Source organism: Aspergillus undulatus (genome assembly GCF_047715775.1).
Source record: "Aspergillus undulatus strain CBS 261.88 unplaced genomic scaffold BDV17scaffold_37, whole genome shotgun sequence".
Taxonomy (NCBI): domain Eukaryota; kingdom Fungi; phylum Ascomycota; class Eurotiomycetes; order Eurotiales; family Aspergillaceae; genus Aspergillus; species Aspergillus undulatus.
The window spans coordinates 299247-321450 of NW_027396641.1; the positions used below are offsets into that span (position 1 = coordinate 299247).

Sequence of the window (22204 nt, forward strand, 5' to 3'; positions counted from 1 at the left end):
TAGATGGCAGGCCAATATCACGCCCCATAAGCGTCCAGTGCAGGGTCTCAAGTACAGAAAACAGGATAGTAGTAACCAAGACTGACTGCAGTGCTTGAAAGTTAATCAGAAGAGTCAAGGTAGAACTAGAGTCAATGGTGTATCCCAGAATAGACATTCTCGCGGTGAGAGTAGTTTTGGCGACCCATGCTGTCAGAACGAAGATGACAATCGACAAGAGCTCCAGCACAAGAGGAAGCAGCAGTTGTGAGTACAGGTTGCGCTTTCCCATTTAGATAATTGGCTTTCAGAAGGTCATGAAGTAGGGAAATTATATACCTCTTGGAGAGCGCCATCACATATATTTGTCTTGTAAAGAGGCTAAGATTTGGTCCCAGGGCAGCCACGCATGCGTGAGTCAAGACCAACCACAGCGCCGGATTTACATAGAATTAGAGGTGTATCGAACAGGGGTCAATGCAGGAAGCTTATCATTCCGCCAAATCTAGCTCTGGGCTAGCAAATTAACACAAATCGGAGTATTAGATTAATATAGAAGATACGATTGCATGTCTCTGAAGTATGACAAGCAGATGTCAACCGTGACTTACACCGGACCTCAACAACCACCATCAACCACTCCAATCATCAGAAGGATGTCGCTTAAGCTGAATGGATCCCTCGCCCAAGCCACTACTCTCACGCTTATTTGAGATAACCCAGCCATGCCAAGATGCTTCTCTTTCTCCCCGCTCTCCTCCTTAATGCCGTATCAGTCTTGGGCACTGTGCCAGATCCGGAGGCTGATGTTTCTCCGTATTGGATAACCAAGACCCCCACGCCATATGAAATTGGGACCGATTCAGCCACTTAGCGTTTGAAGTCGAGACGGCCACGACGGTCACGGCGATCGTAACAGTGGTCGAGTGTGGTCAGTGTCCTGTGACCCATACCACTTTCCAGACTGGCCCGTTCGCTTTCCCAGACTTCACTATATTTACTAGGTTAGATGCGTACTACAAGCAGTGTCATTAATACCTGATCTAACAAACTGCTTCAGATCGCCAACCACTACCGCTCACCGTGCATCTGAATCAGATTTTGAATCCTGACTCCGGACCAGATTTCTATGATGGACATGCAGATGAACCGGAGGCCGGCCCAGGGCCATCATGGTCAACGGTCTCCACAATATATCCTCGTATGTACCGGCTTTGTTTGACTTCGCTGGGACTATTTCTGACTATTCAAATTCTTCTAGCTGTACCTCCCGAGACTAGATTCTACTATCTCTGATACTCCAAATGCCTGTTTTCTATTCACTCAGCGTTACTTCAGAGATCTTGCTCTCCGAGTATTTCTACTAGCCTAGATCAAGCAATTATTTAACAGATCCATGAACAATCGGCCATTCAAGCCCGGGCACGCGATCCGGGTTCCGCTTTTAGGGTGTCTGAGTCTACAGTATAAGCTATGACCGACACTGCAAATCTCAATGGGATCTCAAGCCCCACGAAGTGGACTATGTCTTAGCCTAAGGCTCCAATATCTATACCTCTGGGCCTTTAAGTAATTCTCATTCTGGGACTCATCTCTCTGAGCGAGTATACGGTAAGGTAGTCTCCCACGCGGGCGGACGCGACCCGACTGCTCGTCGACTGCACGGGCAACTGTACCAAGGGATACCGAAACAAATTCGCCCGATATTGAGGTGGGCGGCACTTCTCATCAGGTACCTGAGCAGAACCAGAAGGGAATGGTCTTGTCCTGGCTTAATCAATGTAGTGGAGTGGTGTCCCGACCATATGGCAGTAGTAGTTCTTTCTTCGGGAGGAGCTATGACTGGCGGAGACTAACTCACTACGTGCTCTTAGATTAAAGGGAAGACATAAGCATAATTGATCCGAGCTAGACAAAGAATCATAAGTCAGTAAATACCTCCACCCACAATTCCCGATTCAATTCGTGCATAGTAACCCTGTCCGTAGTCGTAGTCATAATCGCATGCATAGCCACAGTTCCTACCTACTTACATCTCCAGCCTCGGCCCGTGATAATGCCCCCGCGCATAGACAAACCAATTTACCACACCAAGAATGAGCATAACAACCAAAACAACAGATGCGTAGTTCATATTTCCGCCAGTCACTGGTAAAACCGTCGGAAAACAAAAGAAGACGGTCAAAATAACGGCCCAGATCACGCACACCGCATTACACATATAGCCCAGCACATTGGGAACCCTGAAGGGGCGGGACCGAGGGAGGAATGTCGGTGATCGTTTGCGCAGGATAAGTAGGACTGCGGGGATGGCGAAGGATATCTGCGCGACTATTACGGTTGTGCTTATGAATGCGTTGAATGCTACCACCCCGATATTAGTCAGTAATTGGCTCTTTTTTTGTAAATACGAGAAGTGAGGAGAGAGGAAGGGAAGGGGGTAAATACATACCCGTCGAAGAAGCAACATAAGCAACACCCACAAGCAAGACCAGAAAACCATCCAAAATGAGCGCGCACACGGGAACGCCGAGGGAAGAATGAACGGATGCCAATTTTCTCGAGAAGAACAGCGCCTCGTCGCGCGCAAACGACCACGTCAGGCGCGAGGCAGTCTGGTGGACGGCGTTGAGTGCGACAAGGGAGATGATGAATAAGGAGGCCATGAAGATTGTTCCCGCAGCAGGGGAATGCGTAGCTTTTTCCCAGATGGTGAAGATGGGGAATCTACCACAGTGAATCAGGAGATCAGCATCAGTTTAAGTTTCAGTATCAGCTTGAGATTGTCCCGACTGTGTACTTACCCAGTCCTCGTCGCCAAGGCCTCGCCAACATCCGTCGTGGAATAAATAATCCCAATAGAGAACGGAAACGCCGTGAAGAACCCCACGAGGACAGTCACGACAACAGCCTTTGGCACGACGCGTTCAGGATCGAGACATTCCTCTGCAAGGTGGAGAGTCGCGTCGAGGCCTGAGAGCATGAACTGCGGCGTTGAGAGGCCCGTTAGGAAGGAGATCCCGTCTGGCCAGCCACCCGAGCCGTTGGTTAGTATTCCCCAGATTGCGTGGGAGTCGACGTGTACCCCGGAGCGCGCGGGGCAGGTTATTGTTATTGCGAGAAAGGTGGTTATCGAGAGAATGACTGGGTAATGGGTGAGTATGAGTGAATCGTTGCTAGATTGGTAGGGTAGGGGGGTGGCAGAGAGCAACGTACAACCAATGTTATAAAGCCAGAGAGTGCGATTCGTCAAGAACATATTGTAAACCACAATCAGAGCATTTAGCGCCTGATAAACCAAGAAATAATGCCACGTCTGAGCCTCGTAACTCTCCCGCCAACGAATAATAATCGCCATAAGCGCGTTCGTCGCAGAGAGGCCAATCGATGCACCGAGACAAATCCACGAGAAGATAGCGGCCAGCCCACTAAAGTAAGATAGCCCGCGACTCCATCGCCGCGATGCCAGAATAGACGTAAAATGGTATTGCCCACCAGCGGTGGGGTAGACGCTCGCCAGCTCAGCCAGTGTCACGCCCGTGCAGAGCATAGCGAATGTGACGATGATGACCCCGTATAGTAACGATAGTGCACCACCGGACTGAATGGCGATGGCAAAGCTTGCTGCAATAGCGACCCAGCTGTTTGAGATGTTGTAGCCTACGGCGACGATGCTGAGGATATTGAATTTGCGCTTCATGGGCATGTCCAGCTGGCCTGTGATGCCGACTACGCCTTTCCCCATTTCGGCGTCGGGTATGGTTGTGGTGTCATTTTTGACGGATTCAACTGATGGCTTGAATTCTTGGACTGTATCCATTGTTTTTGAGAGGGTCTAGAGTTTAGTTGAGGGAGGGAGGAATGAATGCTGTCTTCATCCACGGTAAGGTTGAATTCCGCACGGATAGAGCCCACCCAAACCTAGGTGCTTGGGACGCATGGATATTAAACCCAGAAGCACAAGCCACTCTAATGCTCGGAACAGTTACTTAATTGTTGGGGATGCTCGTAGTCCATCCTGAGAGAAAGATAACTATGTAGAGCTCGATAAGTGATATCGGAAAGGGTCCTGAATTCCGAGCCAGCCCTATCTCAGATGGACCAGTTGTTATCAACTATCGGCGCCACGATAGGCATCAACAGCGGAAATAGGCCCGGCATGCTTGATTCTTTGGCTCAAGATCGACGTGAAAGTGCGGGGAAGAGCAGTAGGTGTCTTGGTTGTCGTGTTCTTAGACTTTGGCGGTTTGATCTGGGGTTCTCCGTGGCAATTTGCGGGGGCGGCAACGCGGAGGGAATCCGCACGGGATGATTTATGATATAACTAGACCGTAGGCATCCCCGTTCAGTTTCGAATAGGCTTCTTGTAATTTGCTCAATCGAGAGAGCGATTTCCGCAGGTAGATAAGTGGGCGCTGGTCGTTGCTCAATTCATACCTCGCCAAATTTCTCTAGCCTCCCACGTTGTTTGGGGGTCTATTGTCCACATTTCCCTCAATAATCAGTTCATTGTTTCCTACAAGGCTCTGTAAGCTGTGTGGGCTGGTCGTTGTTTACCTCTCACCCAACATTTTCCTCGGCGTCTCCCTTCCTCGCATCGGAGGCCTCGACCGTCTCAGTCCACCCCTGAAAACCCCATCCTCATCAACAAGTCTCCTTATCTCCCGCACATCTTTACTTCCAACAGCCACCGCAACCGACTCGGTATTAACATAAGCCGCGGACAGACGAACGGTTTGAAAGTCGTCCCCCAAGTTCTGGCCGAGGAGGAGCGTATCCCCGTCCCTGGCAGTCACCTCATCCGCAATGAGGAACACCAATGGATTAATCCACGTATCTGGTAAGAGTCCATTCAAGAGGCTACATACTTCATTTGGATCGCAGGTGAGGAAGGGGGACTGAATAGAGGTAGAGGGGAGGGGTGGGTAAGTGACGGAAATGACATCGGGGGGAAGCGAGGCATATTGCCACAATGTGTCATGATCTTGTTGTGTAAGAAGTTTGAGGGATGGTTTAGTAGAGATTTCAGCTGCCGCCTTGTATGCGCTCGTGAGGATCGATGATAGGATCTGGGTAAATGTGTCAGTGGACTTGGGCAGCGTTGAGTGAGATGTGGGACTGGATGTGCGGGGCACGTACTGCGGGTTGGATCTCGTGGGTGATAATTATGGAGATTAGGCTCATGGTGCGTATGGTGAAGGTTCTACTTTTCTTTCGTTGGCGAGGAGCGGGTATAGAATAAAATAAGCAGAAAGAGCAACCTGGGTGTTGTAAACAGAAAGGGCGAACTAACAGACAGGAGAACGGCAGACGTTAGAGACTGGGTCTTGGCGATGCTTAGCACCCGACCTTTGAGGTCCAACTAACTCTATTTATACCCTGTACTCTGGAGTTGGCGGCTATGTCTCCAGCGAAATGGACATGATTGGGTATACCGTCCTTGTCTAATCTAAAAGCATCCACGAGCTCTCTTCTGCTGCTGCTTTGGGCCGGTATCAAGGCAGTGGCCCACCGGACAGCTAAAGATCTCGATGAGAACCACCGCCAAGTCAATGTGCTCTGGTAGAGCCCATATGAAGGCTTTCAAGGTATGTAGATTGCGGTCGTTAGAAGATAAAGTTCGCTCTCCCACGAGCAGTTAAGAAGTACAAATAACGCGAGCAAGACTGGTAACCAATTAGGTAAATAAGTGATAAGCGCCACTCAGCCAGGTATCCAATAAAAACATTGTAACCACGAGAAATTGCGTCCTAGGAATGCCACCGTACTTTTCGAGGTCGCAGAGCATAGCCGGTTCACACGTAGAATAGGGAGAGACGGAAGATAGAGCGATGAAGGTAAGGATACCGAGATCAAGCACCGCATCCAATATCATCAGGCTGTCCGAGGCCGAAAGGAGTCGGAACGGAATGTACGTCACGTCATCGGCTGGTCTCGTGTCGTCTCGTCACGTCAGTCAGTCAGTTAGTCGGGGTCGTATCGATCGTTTAACACATCTCGCAGCACTCAATGCAGTCGAAACAGCACTCGCATGTTTCCTCGCAGAGGAAACAGCAGCAGAGCGTTGCCAAACTAAAAGCGCACAAAACGTTAGCAAGCTTGCAAGAAGGCTACAGAGATCAGAATAAAACTAGCTCACCAAGCTCCTAGGCACCCGCGATCCTTCTTCTGTCTGGGAGGTTGCTGCTGGTAGACCATCTGTTGCTGCACGCACAAGCTCAATCAGTTACTTCGTTCCGCATTCTCTTATAGATTCGAGGCGAGCATACTGGTGGTGGCCCTTGAGGGTATCCTTGTGGCGGGTAAGGTTGCTGCCCGTAGCCTTGTTGGGGGGGGTAGTACGGCTGTTGCGGCTGCTGGTAGGGACCCTGCGGAGGCCCGTAACCGCCCTGGTATCTATAGCAAGCGAAGAAAGGCGGTCAGTATAGTTCTGAATAGGAACGACGAAGCCGAGTAGCTGCTCCGATCGTGCGCGGAGTTCGACGGGCGACGGGCGACGGGGCGCTGTCGGATTCCGGCTTCGACCCCAAATCGCACGATCGCGCAGCAGCGATGACGAAATAGCGGTCGGTGAGGGAAATGCTTACGCATGCTGAGGGTGATGACCCGGAGGTCCCTGGTTATAGAACTCGTTGGCGGCCATATTGCGCGAGCGGCTGTGAGCGGAGCGGCCGGAGGAGCTGGTGTTAAGAGCTGAAGCTCAGACTATCTCTCCTAAAGTCTCAAAAAGAGTGTCAGCGGGCGCGCAATCGAATCCGACCGACAACGAACGGAAGAAGGAAAGAATACGAGTTGACGACTCGCAAGTCAGAGACCGCTTCTCGATCTCCGGAGGTGAGGAGTAGTCTTGGATAGATACTCCGTAGAGATAAGGGCCAATAATCAGAAGGGTGTCCGTACCAAGAATTGCCAAGTTTTAGGAGCAACGCAGGGCAGAAGAGCAGCTGAGGAGCGACCAAGCAATCGATCGGGAGGGGTCGCGACTCGGACTCGTGTGGACAGAGCAGTCGGGGAGGTGGAGGTGAAGGAACGGGCTAAAAGAGCCGGGAAGTGGTGGAAATAATGATCGGGCGCGAACAGACGATTAATAACTGGATGATGGCGAAGCTATCCTTGAATCGATTGCCAGTGGTGGTTCTCAGTTCCTCAGATGCCGCTTTACCGCCCACGAGCGCTGTCGGTAATAGTAATACAATACGAGGGCCTCGTTCCGAGTCGGAGTCATTCCGATATAACTCGGCCGTAATTGCCATCCTTGTAAAATTAGTTCAGGGTCGACTCAATAATTGGCGATTCATGAGCACTGACAGTACCCTGGCTCGGGACTCACCGCTAGAGTGTAGCAATCTATAGTTAGCACAGAGGAATACTGCTAGGTAGTATGGAGTAAGGCCCACTTGTTACGCGTCACGGTAAAAGGGTACATAATGTGCATATTTCTATATGACTAATTATGCTCTTATTCAAAGGCCTGTATATCTTCACCAGCGAAGCGCTGGAATATCGCATAAGATCGAGGAGGTCGAATCGCGAATTCATGAAATCAATCCACTGAATATAATGATGTGTCAATTTCTGAGTCTACCTAAGTTCGAGTAGTTAGATTGTTTCCCAGTCGGGCTGTCATTTGGTGGGAAACCATAGTTAAGGTTACCTTTCACCTAACCCACGCACAGAATATATATCCGCATTCAGAGAGCAGAGCCTTCAAGCATGATCCGATATGTCAACCTTGAAGACGCCTATTAAAATATCCAAATCATTACTCGGTAGAAAGAATAGTAAATATGCAGGACTACAGATTGTTGAGCCACTTGAGCAACATAAGAGCGCTGTTTCCTATGCTCCAAGTGAAGGCTACATTGAGGCAGGATAAAGAGGACTGATCACAAAGTAGAATAATAGGTAAATGAATTGATTACGCAGCCCAAAGAAACAACGGCCGTAATTACAATCAATACGGAGACATGGTTGGTACAGTGCCTTCAGCTCCATCAGCCCATCAGCCAACACCACCCAGCCCTACGTCCTGCTCATCATTATTCAACGGCGGACCACCAGCCACGCACACTGAAGAGCTAAGTGATAATCATCGCCACTGCTTGCGTGGCTCAGAGTCGAGAGGTTAGTGGCGAGCCAACAGTAGGCTTTGCTGGGCACTCTTAGTTGATACAGAGTGCCCCGTAGGCTGCAACTGCAAGGTCAACATCATCCATTGCTTGCAGCTGGATGTGTTTTCTTTTCGCCATAGCGGAGTCAACAAGACAGGACGAACTGATGTCTCGCCTCTACACCTTCTCTCTCGTCACCGGTTCAGATCTGCGCACTTAGTAACAGTAGTCCTACAGGCGAGCCTGCAGCTAGTAAGATTGTAGATAGATAGCAAACAAGGGAGTTTACCACCAAAGTCCCAGCGGCAAAGCTTGGAGAACTTAGTACTGGTAGCTCGTCTTGCCCACCTCCCACCATTGGCGCGGCCAAGGTGCAGTTGTCAGGGTTGTTGTCTGGCATGTTTGCCGAATCACTATATTCTGGATGTAGTGTAGAGTCGCGAGGACTGATTTGCTGCTCATCATCACACATTATGTCGTATCCCTCTGAGAGGCGATTACGAGGCCGTGAAGTGACCTGTAGATCCTCGATGAGGTCAAAGTCGAGAAAAGTTCGCGGGTGAAAATGGAAAGACGGAAAAGAAGAGCATAGAAGAAAAGAGTATAAAAAAGAACAAGGAGAAGAAAACAAACACAGGTCCCATAGAAGGAACGAGAAAATGAGAAGAGAAGAAAATATCTATAGTAATGAGAAAGATAAAAGGTCAAACCAGATCGAAGAGAAGCCAGAAGGCTCAAGCGCGAAAAAGGCAAAGCCCCAAAACTCCGAAAAGCACCTAGTAAGGAGCATGAAGTGTACACATAAAAGTTGCAAAGTCATCAACGCATCCGCAGAATGAAGCAGATCAGACATACGAACTGACCTCAGGAACCATAGATTGAGATTCAAGGTAACAAGTGTTATCAAACGACGGATACGTTGTCGTCGTAGGGAACGTGCCAAAAGAATTGTACCCATTCATGCCGGACGGTACCATTCCCTGCGAGGATAAATCCTCAACAATAGCTGAGTCGAAGGAAGTATCGTCGAGCGAGCCGATCGGCACGGAGACGATATCATCACCTGGCGCGTCCTCGCCAGCAGGATAATTTGGAGCAGCATTTTCGAGGACGAGCTCTTCTTTCTGAACCATCCAGTGCTTGAGAATGTCCATGGGTGGATGTGTGCCACCTCCTTTCCCGCCACGCTTTTCGCTGTCCTTGCCACGTCCACCACGGCCACGTTGGCAGGGGTTGAAGTGGGTCCGGCGAAGGTGAGCGGCAGCGTTGTAGTTGGCGCCGTACCTCTTTCCGTTCCGGCAAGCCTTGCAGTTTGCAAGGAACTTTTTGTCGGGGGAGATGTCAACGCACACCCACACTTTTCGGACCACGGAATGAACGCGCTCGATGTGTCGACGCAGCTCATGCTCTCCGTGGAAACCGTCCGGCTGGTCGTTGCACAGATGGCAATACGTCTTTTGTCGAGGAGGACGTTGTATTGACGCCTTGGGGATGGCGGCGACTTCCTTTGACGTACCGTCCGATGACGAGATCCGAATCATCTTGTGCTCTGCCACCTTGGGTGGGGAGACGCTGTGGGACTCTGTTTTCGGAGCGATGGGCCTTGCGCTGTGCACAAGGTGTTCTTGTGTTCTCCGCGAAGCTCTCGAAGGCTGAGTATTTGAAATGACATCGCCATCGCCAGACATAGAGGGCTCCATCTCAGCAGCAACAGGGGGGGAGGTAAGAGGTATTGAAGGTATTGAGCTCGTAGGAGGTGCAGAGCAGGAATATGGCAGGGATATTGATGGGTCTACCATGTTGAAAGGGTTCTGGTGAACCATATGCGGAGTAAGAGAAACGGTGTGCGATAGAGGGATGTTTACAGGCTGGCTGGATGAGGGGAAAGTGGAGGACGGGACGTTAAAGGAATAGTCTGCATCAATACTTGGCCCTGAGGAGTCGAATCGCATCATGCTGATGTTGCCGCAGAGGGACTCGGTTGTCCCACTGCGACTCATTTCGACAGCTGACATTGAGGCCTGGGCAGGTGCCGCAGCCAGGGAGTTCTCGCCACTAATGTGTCCTTGAAGAAACTGAGTAGGCAAAGAGCCCTGGTGAGGTGCTCCAGCTTGCACCGGATTTGTTGAGAAGACTAGGTCATTCGGGGACACGCTCGTCTGGCCCTCGAAGTCGCCCAAATATTGCTTGGTGTATTCGGATGGCGAGTATTCGCTGACGTTTTGCAAGAGGCGACGGTGGTGTCCAGGAGGGCGTCGATATTGGGCCATAGAGGTCATCGAATGTTGATACGAGACGGGAACCTGTTGACTCTGCGAACGAACCATAGCTGGCGGTCGGGGAGCCGATCCAGAACTGTTGGAGGGAGAGAAGTCGTCCGCCTGTGATAATGTTCTCGAAAGCTGCCAGGACGTTTCCGGTGCCGCGGGGGAGGACGCATGAGAGAGATCGCGCTTCAGATCAACGCGGTCTGGGGGATCCGGAGTCTGCCAAGTGTCAATCCAGGGACTGTTGGCGGGAGAGGAGAGGATGAAGTGAAGAAGGTAGCGCAGCAGGGACAAGGATGGATGGGGACGCAAGATGTAGAGGCGGAACGGGAGGAAGAAGGCCAGAATAGATCACGTACGGTGGTGACTCGTCGCTTTGTCGGGGGAAGTCCAGAACCAGGTAGCGTCCGCGGGGTTTCCTGTCGTGTCCGTTTCCCAGATTTCTCAGAGCAGGTGTCGTGACCAAGGATGCTGGAACCCGAAACTGGTCGGTACGCGGGTGAAGTCGGTGAAACCGCTGTCGTAGGCATGATGAACTGGCTCAATTGCTGACCCCAGAGTTGATTTCGCTCTTCTTCCGGAAGGTGGGAATTTCGATCCAAAAAAGCGTCCCGGTACCCAGATATGGCTCGTTTGAACAGTTCGTCGTCGGCCATGGTGACTGACATGTCGATGGTGGGATGTTCTCCTTGGTGACTCTCGGGTGAGATGGAAGAACTGTTGTCAGTGAGACTTTATGCTGAAGGGGGAATCTGATTAGTGAAGTCAGTATCTAATGAAGGAACGAATAGGTAGCCTTCGAAGCAAAAGGGGCATTCAAGCCCATGATGAGAGCGATGGTGGGGAGACAAACTGTGAGAGGGCGATAGTGACAATGGAGATAAAGACCCGATAAGATAGAGAGGGAGGTGGGAAGACAGGTGGTACGAGAACGGTGTGTGGAAGAGAGCAGGGAAGAGTAGGAAGGAGGAGGATTCGAATAAGAGGCTGAGAGATGAAGGGCGAAGAGGTAAGTAACAGCTCGAGTGATACTAGAATAGAAATCGACTGGAAATGAAGATGAGGGTGATCGGGGGGAGGGAGAGCGAGATAGATATCGTGGAGCGGAGCCCACTATGGCCAGAAGCGGACTAGGCTGTTTGACGACGGCGTCAGGATAGCAGAGAAAAGGTACAGGCCAGCCTGAGGCAGAGGTACGAGAGATTAGCAGACGAGCAGTTGGATTGGATGACGTGAAGGAGGTCTGAAGTCTCAGAGTCTGGGCCCAGGAGGCCGAAGGATGGGCAGGTCGCCTGCTCGAACAGGGAAAAAAGCAATAACTGCGCTTCCATTTGGCGATGGATCACTGAGGATGATCGGAGCGCTAGGCTGAGAAGAGCTAGAAGCAATAGACAAGAAGAGATAGCCTGGGGCAACAATAGCGGCAGAAATGGAGATGACAAGAGAGGAAAGGGAAAGGAAGGGAAGGGAAGGAGACTCGTGAGAGCGACGCTAAAGACGGTCTAGTGGTTTTCGCGGGAGAGGCAGACAGTCAGTCTGCGAAACAAAAGTGAGGCGCCCATACGGATCGCCCCATTGCCCTCCTGCAGATGCTCTGATCAGTCATCTGGAAGACTCTCAGACTCCGAGTTTGATCACTCTGCCTTCTCTGTGTCTTTATTCGACAACGTCGCTCGTTGTCTCTCCGCTGGGCTCCTGCTCAGCCATGGGGCGCCTACGGAGTAATACCGCTGTACTGGCTGCCCACGATGTATGCCCAAGACAGCCCGTGTGAGTGGTGCTCAACTGACCTGCCAGCTTACAGACCACTCGGGTTGGTTTGGAATCTCCCCCTCGACTCGCGGCCTGCCACGTTGTTTTGGGCTACACCCGTTCGGGTTCTCCCATCCTCCTTTGGAAGCAGTCTTCACCCAATACCCTCCATCACGATAGGGTATCATCTGCCTGGGCGAACACCGCGGTTCAGTCGGTTATCCCGCTGCAAATAATGAACTACTCTCTACACTCGAACCCCTCCGTGATTGCTCGGTTGTCGCCTATGCAGCTTGCCCGCGACATGGACATATCAGGCAACTTTGCACGCAGCCCTTGCGTTTCTGGAACAATGTGCATATGAGAAACCGTCCCAAGGATGTCTGCCCGTTGGAACGCTGCCGGGTACCAGACGGAGGATTCCCAAGGTTCAGTCAGGCTCAGGCCGAAAGGCTGCGTACGTTGCCGTGGCTGTAACAAGGCAGATTCTCCCATCCTTGCCCTCCTCTTTCCATCCGTTCTCCCGGATTTGGAGGGGGGGGGGTCTCTGCCCAGTGCGCGATGCTCGAGACCGAGTTCGTCAAGTTCACACCTCACACCGTCATCTGCGACCTGAAGAGGAGTGGCCCGGTGGGCCGGCTAGGGGACCATCGGAGATTGCTGTCACGTGCTTTAGATCACGTGCCAGCTCATTGTTCCTGCTTGAAACGCCGGGTCCCAGGGTTGCAGCTTCAATCTGATCCGCAAGAGATCCCAATATCCCAGATAAGAACACCCTTTTTGGCCTGCAGATATTAAACGGAGATCATTCGGTCGACGTCACCGACCTTCTCCAGCCTCTAGAATCTCGATTCTGGATCTTCATCGTAAAAGAACCTTGATGCGATGGGACCGTTGGGCCGCTAAAGTCATGTGACTGTGGATAAGGTGCTGACTCGTGAGGAACATTCTCGCGGTGGACCCCCGGGATCTATCTACAACAACCACTACCGCGACCGCTGGATCAGAAGTTCGGTGTGTTGTCATTGAAGCACTACTATTCTAGAAAGAGGGGTCCAACAATCTTCAGATTGATCTAAAGAATACATCAGCAAACTTGCGGACATGCTGATCTACGGAAAACTACTACATTGCCCAATCGATGGCCTATCCGAGGACGTTTTCGACACCTCGGTATGCCATCAAGTGCGGGAAGTACCTGCATTAATCACCGGTGAGTAGACTACATCTTCTGAAGACACGTGTGTGCTTGTTAAGCGGGCATCAGGATCTGCAAGCTGAGGTATTTCCTCGCAGAGGCCAGCGGTAAGTGAGAACACCGCCAGACCCGCAACTTGGTCTGTTCATATGGCCCGCCTACGAACAGTCCGAATTTTCAGAGCTTGCCGCATATACCTGTTTCAGAAGCCCACCGTCTCCCCCCTCGGAGTTCGACGGAATAAGCACGGCCCAGGGACTTCAGCTATCGAATTCGAGCGGTATGCGAGTAATCCGGTTTCGACGTCGCCACTTACACCATCAAAACTTCATCGGGAGCAGAAATAATATCTTCTACCACAGTGCGACCCGTCTCTCCCCGTCGAAGTATCTTGTTTATGCTTGGCCGACCTATCTCCCTGCGCGCTTTATTATCTGGGACATCTCGGACTTGAACGTGTCGGACACCTCCAGATTCAGGTCCAGTGCATCCGATTTAATGCCGCCAGAGTCCAGACTGTATCCTATGCGCCCGCTCCCAGTTCAACCATCCCCTTTGTGGCCCGAGCTGACGGACTGCTGAGCTTTGATATTCTCGACTCGGATAACCAGCTATTGCGAGAGGTTTGGGCACCCAGTCTTGGACCTTACACAATCGAGGTGCTGTTTGCCAGTGCGATCTGGCTGTTCGGGGACCTCGAGCTCAAGCAAACGAACTGGCCCCTCGGCTATATATACATCTTCAGCTCCCGGCATGAGGAGGATAGACTGAGCACTAGCATTCCGCTCACCTTTCCCTCGAAGAGCTTTCTGCTTGATACGATAATCCCAAGAAGCAGCAAGCTTTCAGAAGTACCAAATAGCCGTGAGCAAGCCGTGGCATCCAAAATCTCAAACTCCACCGTCGAGTATAATCCCCTCGTCTCTGGTTAGGCTATGGATTCAGAATACCAAAGGCCAACTAGAAAAGAACACTGAGTTCGTGCCGCCGTCCGCCCAGCACTTACGGATGCTTCTACTTCACTTGTCTCGCCTACGCATCTGGGGCAAGAGAACTCAGATTGATATTGTTAGGGAAGGAGCGAAGGGTACTATATTATCAAGTTGGAAACGTTGATTCTCCAACATCCTGAACATCCTCAACTTCCTACTCAACCTTCTCTAACTCCTACACGTCTATCGTTGCGGGATCATTACCGTATTCGAATTCTGTTCTTGCGAGCATAAAAATATGCTAGCTACGAAGAGATGAATACTGCTTTTCAGTCTTCTATTATGTAACCCACCTGGGTGGGAAAACAAATACATGTGGCCCGAGGGTGTCGAGACCCAGAGCAGAAACAGTGTGGGCCATTATGCCTGACAAAAAGCCCTGATCTGGCACGAGCTATTATAACATATACTGACGACACACATCCCAACAGAAAGCAAGATCAAAATGCGCCATAGGATGTTATGAGTTATCTCCAACGATGTCAAGCTCAGTTACTTCCTTTCTTGCCCTCGTCCTTTGCAGCCAGCCAGGTCCGTCTGATAGCCTCCTCATGCCTGCTACTACGGACCCGGTACTGAAGCTCCGGAAGAGGCGCCTTATAACCGAAGCCGGGAAGCGCAGACTTGGATGTGTCGATGGTAGAGACATCCACGGGCGTTGATATCTCAAAGGCCCAGAGTAACCGCGCAACAGTAATAGCGAGAAGGTCGCGGCCAATATACTGACCGGGGCAGATCCGGCGGCCGAAGCCGAAGACCGCTGGGAAAGGGAGGTTTGGGTTTTCTAGCCACCGTTCAGGCCGGAATGTCTCTGGGTCACCGAAGGTATTGCGGTCCATGTTGATGGCGAATTGGTTCCCAATCACGGTTGCATTGGCTGGTATGAAGTAGCCGTTGTATTCGTCGTCCTCGGACACCACGTGGGGAATTCCAAGGGGTGCGATCACACGCCAGCGAAAGATCTCTTTTGTGAACGCTTGCAGGTAGGGGAGACTAGGCATATCGTCGAACCGAGGCAACCGGTCTGGCCCGACCACCGCCTGCAGCTCGTCGGATGTTTTGCGTGTCGCTGCCGGCTGCGAGATAGCAGCCATGAGAAATGAAGCAATTGTGAACGAAGACGTCACAAAGCCGGCCTGGTAGAGCTCCCCCGTCGTAAAGCAGAATTGCTCCCAGGACATGCCCTCGGCCTGCTTCATCTGGCGGATCAGACGCGCCCAGTTCGATGTCTCGCTCTTACTTGCCAGGCCCTCTTTTGCGTGGCTCGAGAAAGCCGCCAGGCTGCCCTCAAAGTATTTATCTGCCTCTGTTTTCCACCTGGAAAGGAAGCGCGGCAGCCGGTCCAGGATGGGCAGGGCGTCAACGGCGGCGCCTCCCAGGGAGAGACCCTTCAATGCTGCGTTGGTCAAATCATCGATAGCATCGAATTTCGCCCAATCCTTGATCTCTCCTCCGTAGGTGAGTCTGTAGGTAAATCTCGGCGGGTACCGCGTGAGGACTAGGTCGTGGTTGTCTGTGAGGAGCATATCGTAAAGCATACGGGACGACTCAATCTCCAGGAGGGGTCGATATTTCTTTGACGCGGCTTGGTCCAACATAGACCGGTATATCTGGCGGTGCATTTTCACTTCATGATCATACGGCATCAGCGCGGGCTGCAGGCCGCGGACAAGGTATTTGAAGTAGATCAAGCTCGGCCGTGAACTGTAGATTCTTCCTCGTCTGTCGAACAGGTCGTGGCTTTCTTTTATACTCCCAATTACGATAATCGGGAAGCTGCCTACGCGGAAATGAATAATGGGGCCGTACTGCTCGTGCCATTTTGTTAATGTCTTCCATGGGTCCTGTATCGACAGCTGATGGAGGTTGCCGATGATGGGCCACGGCCGGGGCCCAGGGGGGAGGTTGCGGTTGCGGTTTTCTGGCTGCCGATGATAACCAAGGTATAGTAGTAAACTTAGGCAGGAGATCATGCATCCTACCACTAGAATGCCAGACGCCATGATGCAGAGCTAGGGAGAGACAGGTTGGAATCAGCGCTGTAGTTATCACACGCGCGGGCACTCAAGCAAAGCAAGAAGAGTATACACACATCCTCTACCGGACGCGCAATGAAATTAGCGTAACAATCTATATACTAATACAGCATTACATATAAACATCGAGTTGGGATCCGAAAGTATGACAGTTTCTTCCGATCGCCTTCCAACTAACTTATATAGCGCGTGCCAGGTTACATCTTATGCTATACATCGACGATTTATGTATACTGCTCGCACAGACGATGGAATGATGCAAGGCAAAAGAGCCTGGGTCAGCCATCTCGGACGATTATGCATGAGGACGGCTCGGAGTATCTGGTGGGTAAAAGTGCCGGAGGAAAACACCGACGAGTTTGATTCATGTAGAGTATATTTGTGGTGTGCTACTTTACCTATTTTTACCCTGTTCTTGTTCGTCTCCGGGGCTTGACAATCGAGGACGCCCGGTTGGACGTGTCCGGGGATGGACTCGGTCATTTGAGCGTTCATTCCAGAGGAAGATATCAGTTGTGATATGCCATATAGTACCAGTCATGATGCTAGCCGTTTAATCATACACGCCAGGAACAAGCAAATGGCCGAGCGAACGAACCAACCACAGTATGGACTTCAAGAAGATGTTTCAGTCCAGCCCAGTCCAACAAGGAAATATGCTGTATGGCTCCGGAGTCCGGGCCCTCTAGTACTCTACTCTGCTCACCGTGGCTGCTCACTCTGGTGTTTGCCTTTTATCGCCGTTGCACACAACATCACAGGACATCCACCACATGAGTTTGAGTTTCAGTGCATTGCATTGCATTACAGTGCAGCGCATTTCGGGTCAGAGTCTTCTGCGCCACCTGCTAAATATCATTGACGTTGACCTGTGTATGTATGTAAACAAGAGGTTGAGGAGGGAGTGAGTAGTCATCCTGTGGCTCGGGCGTTGTTGGTCCAGTTCTGGATATGTGCTGATGCCAGTCCCAGTTATAATAATCCCCCACGGAGTCTGAAACCCGCATATTCCATTCCAAACTGTTACGGATTCATAAGAAATTATATCTATTGACCAAACCCGATTATTCAGATACATCACCAGGCCGGTCAACTAGTCAGGCAGTTACAAAGGCTGAAACCCTCGCTGCCACTTGCCACGCTTCCATTATAGTGGGACACACAGGTTTCACATGTGTTCCGCACGCTTGTCTGATCTCACGCAGTTAGCCGGTAACTGCCGAAGCTTTGTGTAGAGTCTAGGCTGCTCTCGTTGGCCATTGCGAGTTGCCTGCAGGTGCTCTGTATTGTGCGTGGCTTGATGAATGGCCTTGGAGTCACCTACTTACAGTTGCAGACCTTATGCCGGGACTGGACTGCGAGGCCGGAACGGTGGGGTTGCAGGACTCGTTCGAGTCGCAGGTGTGAACAGGGGGGAAAGCAGAGTTGAGTTTCTAATGCATGCATGCAGGCTCGGATGACTCGGCCAGGGAGTCTATAGTAGAAAGTAAAACGCATCCGATCCGGTTGAGAGCTGGTCGTCTATATCCGTTCGGACACTGCAGATGAGATCAGATATGATAATACGCAGGGACTTATGATAGGGGAAATATAGCAATACGATACGGACACGGATACGGGGGCGAGTAGATATCGAGCAGATGGTAGCGGGAATATTGCTGATGGGCGGATTTCCGATTTACAATGTTACCCAAGATCCAGCACTTCCGGGCACTGGTATCACCGCTGCAGTCATTCGCGCATTCGCGCTGTCTTATCCCATTGAGCCAGAAGGAGCGTCGACCGTGGACGGGCTGATCTATACCTAACATTGGATCGCCACGTTCTCGGGATCATAAGCCAAACAAGTAACGAGTCGGAGTTCGAATGTTGCAGCAGAGGTCTGAGCTTGACATGCTGTTTATGTTAGTACTTACCATTTGGCATTACTCGAGAAGCAGTGGAACAGAATATCTTTATTGGAAATCCCCGGCAGCGATAAATAGACCCTACTCCCCGGGAATACTATCTAAACAACCTCTCCCTACCTTACCATTATAATTCTCGAGGAAGGGACCATTCTTCAATACCTGTCTATCCACCATGGACAAGATTGGGAATTATTGTCAGCACAGTGAACCCATCACTATAGATGACTTCGATCCCCCACCAGCAGACTGGTTCTGCCTGTACCCGCTGCGTCGATCAAAGTACCAGAAAACAGCCGTCCAAGCGTCCGATGAGTACATCAAGAAATGGAATACAGTCGCCGTGAGCGATGGGCTGCAGGAGAAACCGCGAACACTTCCCGCATGCCAAACGCCTCACGGGAATTACGTCGCGTGGGCTTATCCAGAGAGTATCCCGGACCGAGTGGCTGTTAATGCGGAGTATTGTGACTTTGCTTACTTTTGGGATGGTCGGTATACATGACACCCCTAATATGACCATTCCTGGCTTGGACGTTTACTGACTGGCTGGTCTTCAATCACAGACGTTTCCGATTTACTAAGCAAGGAACAATGTGCGGAGGTGACGCAGGATCTCGCATTAACAGTACTGGCAGAGATGGGGGGTGGTCCGGCTTTCGAGTCGAAGTTCGGGATCAGCAAGCTGGCTCTGGACTTCACGAAGCAGTTCCTGGGAAAAGACGGGGACATTGGGATGAACATGCTTAGGGGGTGGGGGGTATATCTGGATGCTCAGACACAAACCACAAGTGATGGATCCATGTCGTTTGAACAGCTGAAGAAACATCGGTACAGTGATGGTGGAGTATTGTAAGTCAATGAAACCAACTTAAGTTGTTTGTTTGGTTGTGAGATGGGATGAGGGCTAATTGCACTACAGCTGGGGCATTGAGCTAGGATGCTGGGTGATGGGAATCAGATGCACACAGGAAGAGAAAGACTCGATCAAGGATATCATGCATGAAGCAGGTATGTTGGCCGTGATGACAAACGACTACTATAGCTTCAACAAAGAGTTCGACGACCTTTCGAAAGCCGGTACACTGGACCGCATGAAAAACGCCCTGGGGATGTTGATGAGAGACTATGGATATACCGAGGAGGAGGCGCGGAGTATCATGAGGCAGGAGATTAACACGGGAGAGAGGGCCTTCATGGACGCTTATGACGCCTGGGAAGCTGCGCCTGGCCCCAAGTCCCACGAGCTAAGGAGATACTGGCATATGTGCCTCTGGGTGTTTTCGGGCTCTATCTTCTGGATGGCTCATGGGCCACGATATCACCATGAGTATACGACTACGGCTGAAGACCGCGCAACGATTGTTGGAAAGAGTAACGGGCCGTTACGTGTTTTGGAACGACATCCCCCGCCGAAGGATTCGAAGATGAACAACATGAGATCAGTTCCTCAATCACTGACGGTAAACAACGGCTGCACGTCGGCTCCAACTATAACCAATGGCAATGGCACGGCTAAAGGTGGTGTGGCACATGAGAAAGAGGATTCATATTCCTCATTTATAGCCCCATTTGTGAAGGCACCGAGCAACGTAATCTTCCCCCTACCCCCTTGCTCTACGTCTGAGATTAATGTGTTGGCTTTCAATACCTAGGTGTGCACCGCTCCCTACGAGTACATCGCCTCTCTCCAGTCCAAGAACATGCGCAACAGACTCATAGATAGCCTCAACGCCTGGCTTCAAGCTCCCTCAAGCTCCATCCAAATAATCAAGAATATCGTCCATGGGTTGCATAACGCATCGTTGATGTATGTATGCCCATCGCGCACGCCTAATTGATTTGAAAACTGTCTAATACAAGTTCTCTAATATTTACTATATAGGCTAGACGACATCGAAGACAACTCCCTCCGACGAGGACAACCAGCAACACACGTCCTATACGGAGCCAGCCAAACAATCAACAGCGCAAACTTCGCCTTCGTCAGAACAGTACAGCAGACTACAGAACTCCGCAACCCCAAAAGCATGGGCATCTGCTTAGACGAACTCAGCAACCTGCACTGCGGTCAGAGTTTTGAGCTCTACTGGCGCCACCATGCTCGCTGCCCGACTGCTGACGAGTACATCATGATGGCGGACAACAAGACCGGCGGCCTCTTTCGGCTTATTGTCCGCCTCATGGAGGCCGAGTCGCCGTTGAGGTTTGCCTGTAGTGAATCTCTTACAACGCTGTTCACGTTGATGGGGCGGTACTATCAAATCAAGAATGACTATTTGAATTTGAAGTCCGCAGATGTTAGCCACTCACCCACCCACCCACACTCATTCCCCTCCAAATCAAAGTCCGAGCTAGCTAACAGTGAGTAACAGTATACATCCAAAAAAGGCTTCCTCGAAGACTTCGGCGAAGGAAAATTCTCCCTTCCCTTAATCCACCTCCTGAACAACTACCCCTACCCCGATAGAATCACGGCAGCGATATACAACCGCGCCGCGACGACGAACATCACGCGGGAACTGAAGAAGCATATCCTTGAAGCGATGGAGAGCGCTCGGACATTCGACTATGTTCGCGGCGTACTGAAGTATCTCCATGAGGAGATCATGAGGATCTTTGATGCGCTTGAGAAGGAAATGGGGACGAATAATGCGGCGAGGGTGTTGTTCTGGCAGGTAGGGCTGTAATAAATTGGAGGGCACCTTTGGATTTGTCTACCAAGCGAGCATTGGGTGGGGATTCGTGTGCTTTCGGGAAGATACACTCGCTCTGTTACGCTCAACGGTGGCTGTTATTTTAATCAACTTAAGGATCACCCCAACGGTTACATATCCCTCAGTAGGTAGGTAAATTAGAAGCGTGGGGCTGATAGAGTCTCACTCAGCCAAGGCAAAGAAAACTCCAAGACAAGATCATAGCAAGTTGTCCCTGTTCTGAGTAGTTCGTGTATCGGAATTCCTTGGTATTGTCTCTAGAATGGAATGGACGTGCGAGAGGCAGTTTCTACCAATGGACTTGCACAAGTATAGTGGATACTGAATCTATAGAAAGGTACCATCACTAAGTGTTGCGTGTTGGGATGCGTATCGCTGTAACTTTTCAGCCCAGCTGAGGAGATGTACCCTAATCACGTGGTCTGCTGGAAGATCCATCCTTTACGGCAGCGAGGGCTCTGACTCTGATCCCAGTACCTGGGACTACTTTGAGATGCCTCGGGACGGGAACAAGGCTTTCTTTGACAGAAGCCATTCCTATCTGGAGAAAGTGAGTAATTGGGGCTATATCAAGCTTTTGGCTGTAAAAGTTTATGTGAAAGGCAGGTATGCATCTTCGAGGCCGACTTTCTCGAGACTTGTCTTTTGCTCTGCTTATTAACCTCATTATATATGTGGCACTTAGATATCAGATAAATACTTATAAGCCGACTACCAGAAATGCCAGGATTATCAAGATGACCTAGCGAACTAAACGTGGAATGATAGTCTGCTATTCATCGCTTACCTCAGGAACTAGCTTTATATAGAATTATCATATGGATTGTAGAATGAGTAGAGTAACGCGCTACAAACCCTAATTTTACTTAGCTTTCCTCTCTTCTCCCTCCCATTCCGCAGGTAAAAGCCTCCTATCCACACTATCAACGACCACAAAACCCACACTTAGCAATCCTCTCAAGCACCTCCGCAAGTATCAAAACCCCAGCTCCAAGAACAACCCCAGACCCAACCCACGTAACCAATCTCAAACCCACCGGGTGCTCCAACGCCGCCTGACCACCAGGATATCCATGGCCTGTCATAAGCCGCCATGGGTACTCCCAAATCGGCCACCTCACACAACAAATAACCAACTCGTGGACTAGACAGATCGAGAAATGGATTTTGCGGAGATACTGCAGCGGGCGCGCGAGGAAGGGCCGCTGGAGGGTTGTGTTGTTTGCGATACCGAAGACAAAAAAA

At 50.8% G+C, this 22204-nt stretch overlaps 7 protein-coding genes across 7 annotated transcripts; 2 read left to right on the forward strand and 5 right to left on the reverse strand.

Annotated features, from left to right (window-relative positions):
- Nucleotides 1–2008: 2008 nt before the first annotated feature.
- On the reverse strand, nt 2009–3799 carry BDV17DRAFT_282909 (putative choline transport protein; the record flags this gene model as incomplete). Its single annotated transcript, XM_073760278.1, has 4 exons — nt 2009–2343; nt 2432–2706; nt 2784–3123; nt 3196–3799. 4 exons carry the CDS (start codon nt 3797–3799, stop codon nt 2009–2011), a joined length of 1554 nt encoding a protein of 517 aa, XP_073613941.1.
- A 612-nt stretch (nt 3800–4411) lies between these two features.
- BDV17DRAFT_137496 (uncharacterized protein) lies at nt 4412–5586 on the reverse strand. The gene is made up of 2 exons (XM_073754245.1): nt 5119–5586; nt 4412–5048 (listed from the first exon to the last, which is right to left on the reverse strand). The coding sequence occupies exons 1-2, from the start codon at nt 5161–5163 to the stop codon at nt 4533–4535; spliced, it is 561 nt and encodes a 186-aa protein (XP_073613942.1). The 5' UTR covers nt 5164–5586; the 3' UTR covers nt 4412–4532.
- A 380-nt stretch (nt 5587–5966) lies between these two features.
- BDV17DRAFT_292994 (uncharacterized protein) lies at nt 5967–6622 on the reverse strand (the record flags this gene model as incomplete). The annotated part of the gene is made up of 4 exons (XM_073762493.1): nt 5967–6051; nt 6119–6183; nt 6249–6375; nt 6567–6622. 4 exons carry the CDS (start codon nt 6620–6622, stop codon nt 5967–5969), a joined length of 333 nt encoding a protein of 110 aa, XP_073613943.1.
- Nucleotides 6623–8656: 2034 nt separating this feature from the next.
- Nucleotides 8657–11013, reverse strand: BDV17DRAFT_299314 (uncharacterized protein; the record flags this gene model as incomplete). Its single annotated transcript, XM_073763850.1, has 2 exons — nt 8657–10576; nt 10717–11013. 2 exons carry the CDS (start codon nt 11011–11013, stop codon nt 8936–8938), a joined length of 1938 nt encoding a protein of 645 aa, XP_073613944.1. The 3' UTR covers nt 8657–8935.
- Nucleotides 11014–13207: 2194 nt separating this feature from the next.
- Nucleotides 13208–14499, forward strand: BDV17DRAFT_137654 (uncharacterized protein). Its single transcript, XM_073754247.1, has 3 exons — nt 13208–13322; nt 13406–13825; nt 13891–14499. The coding sequence occupies exons 2-3, from the start codon at nt 13590–13592 to the stop codon at nt 14237–14239; spliced, it is 585 nt and encodes a 194-aa protein (XP_073613945.1). The 5' UTR covers nt 13208–13322; nt 13406–13589; the 3' UTR covers nt 14240–14499.
- A 288-nt stretch (nt 14500–14787) lies between these two features.
- Nucleotides 14788–16302, reverse strand: BDV17DRAFT_282911 (cytochrome P450; the record flags this gene model as incomplete). The annotated part of the gene is made up of 2 exons (XM_073760279.1): nt 14788–16224; nt 16282–16302. 2 exons carry the CDS (start codon nt 16300–16302, stop codon nt 14788–14790), a joined length of 1458 nt encoding a protein of 485 aa, XP_073613946.1.
- Nucleotides 16303–18417: 2115 nt separating this feature from the next.
- BDV17DRAFT_292997 (bifunctional terpene synthase/polyprenyl synthetase family protein) lies at nt 18418–20932 on the forward strand (the record flags this gene model as incomplete). The annotated part of the gene is made up of 6 exons (XM_073762494.1): nt 18418–18733; nt 18809–19094; nt 19165–19834; nt 19898–20052; nt 20128–20542; nt 20618–20932. The coding sequence occupies 6 exons, from the start codon at nt 18418–18420 to the stop codon at nt 20930–20932; spliced, it is 2157 nt and encodes a 718-aa protein (XP_073613947.1).
- Nucleotides 20933–22204: the final 1272 nt, after the last annotated feature.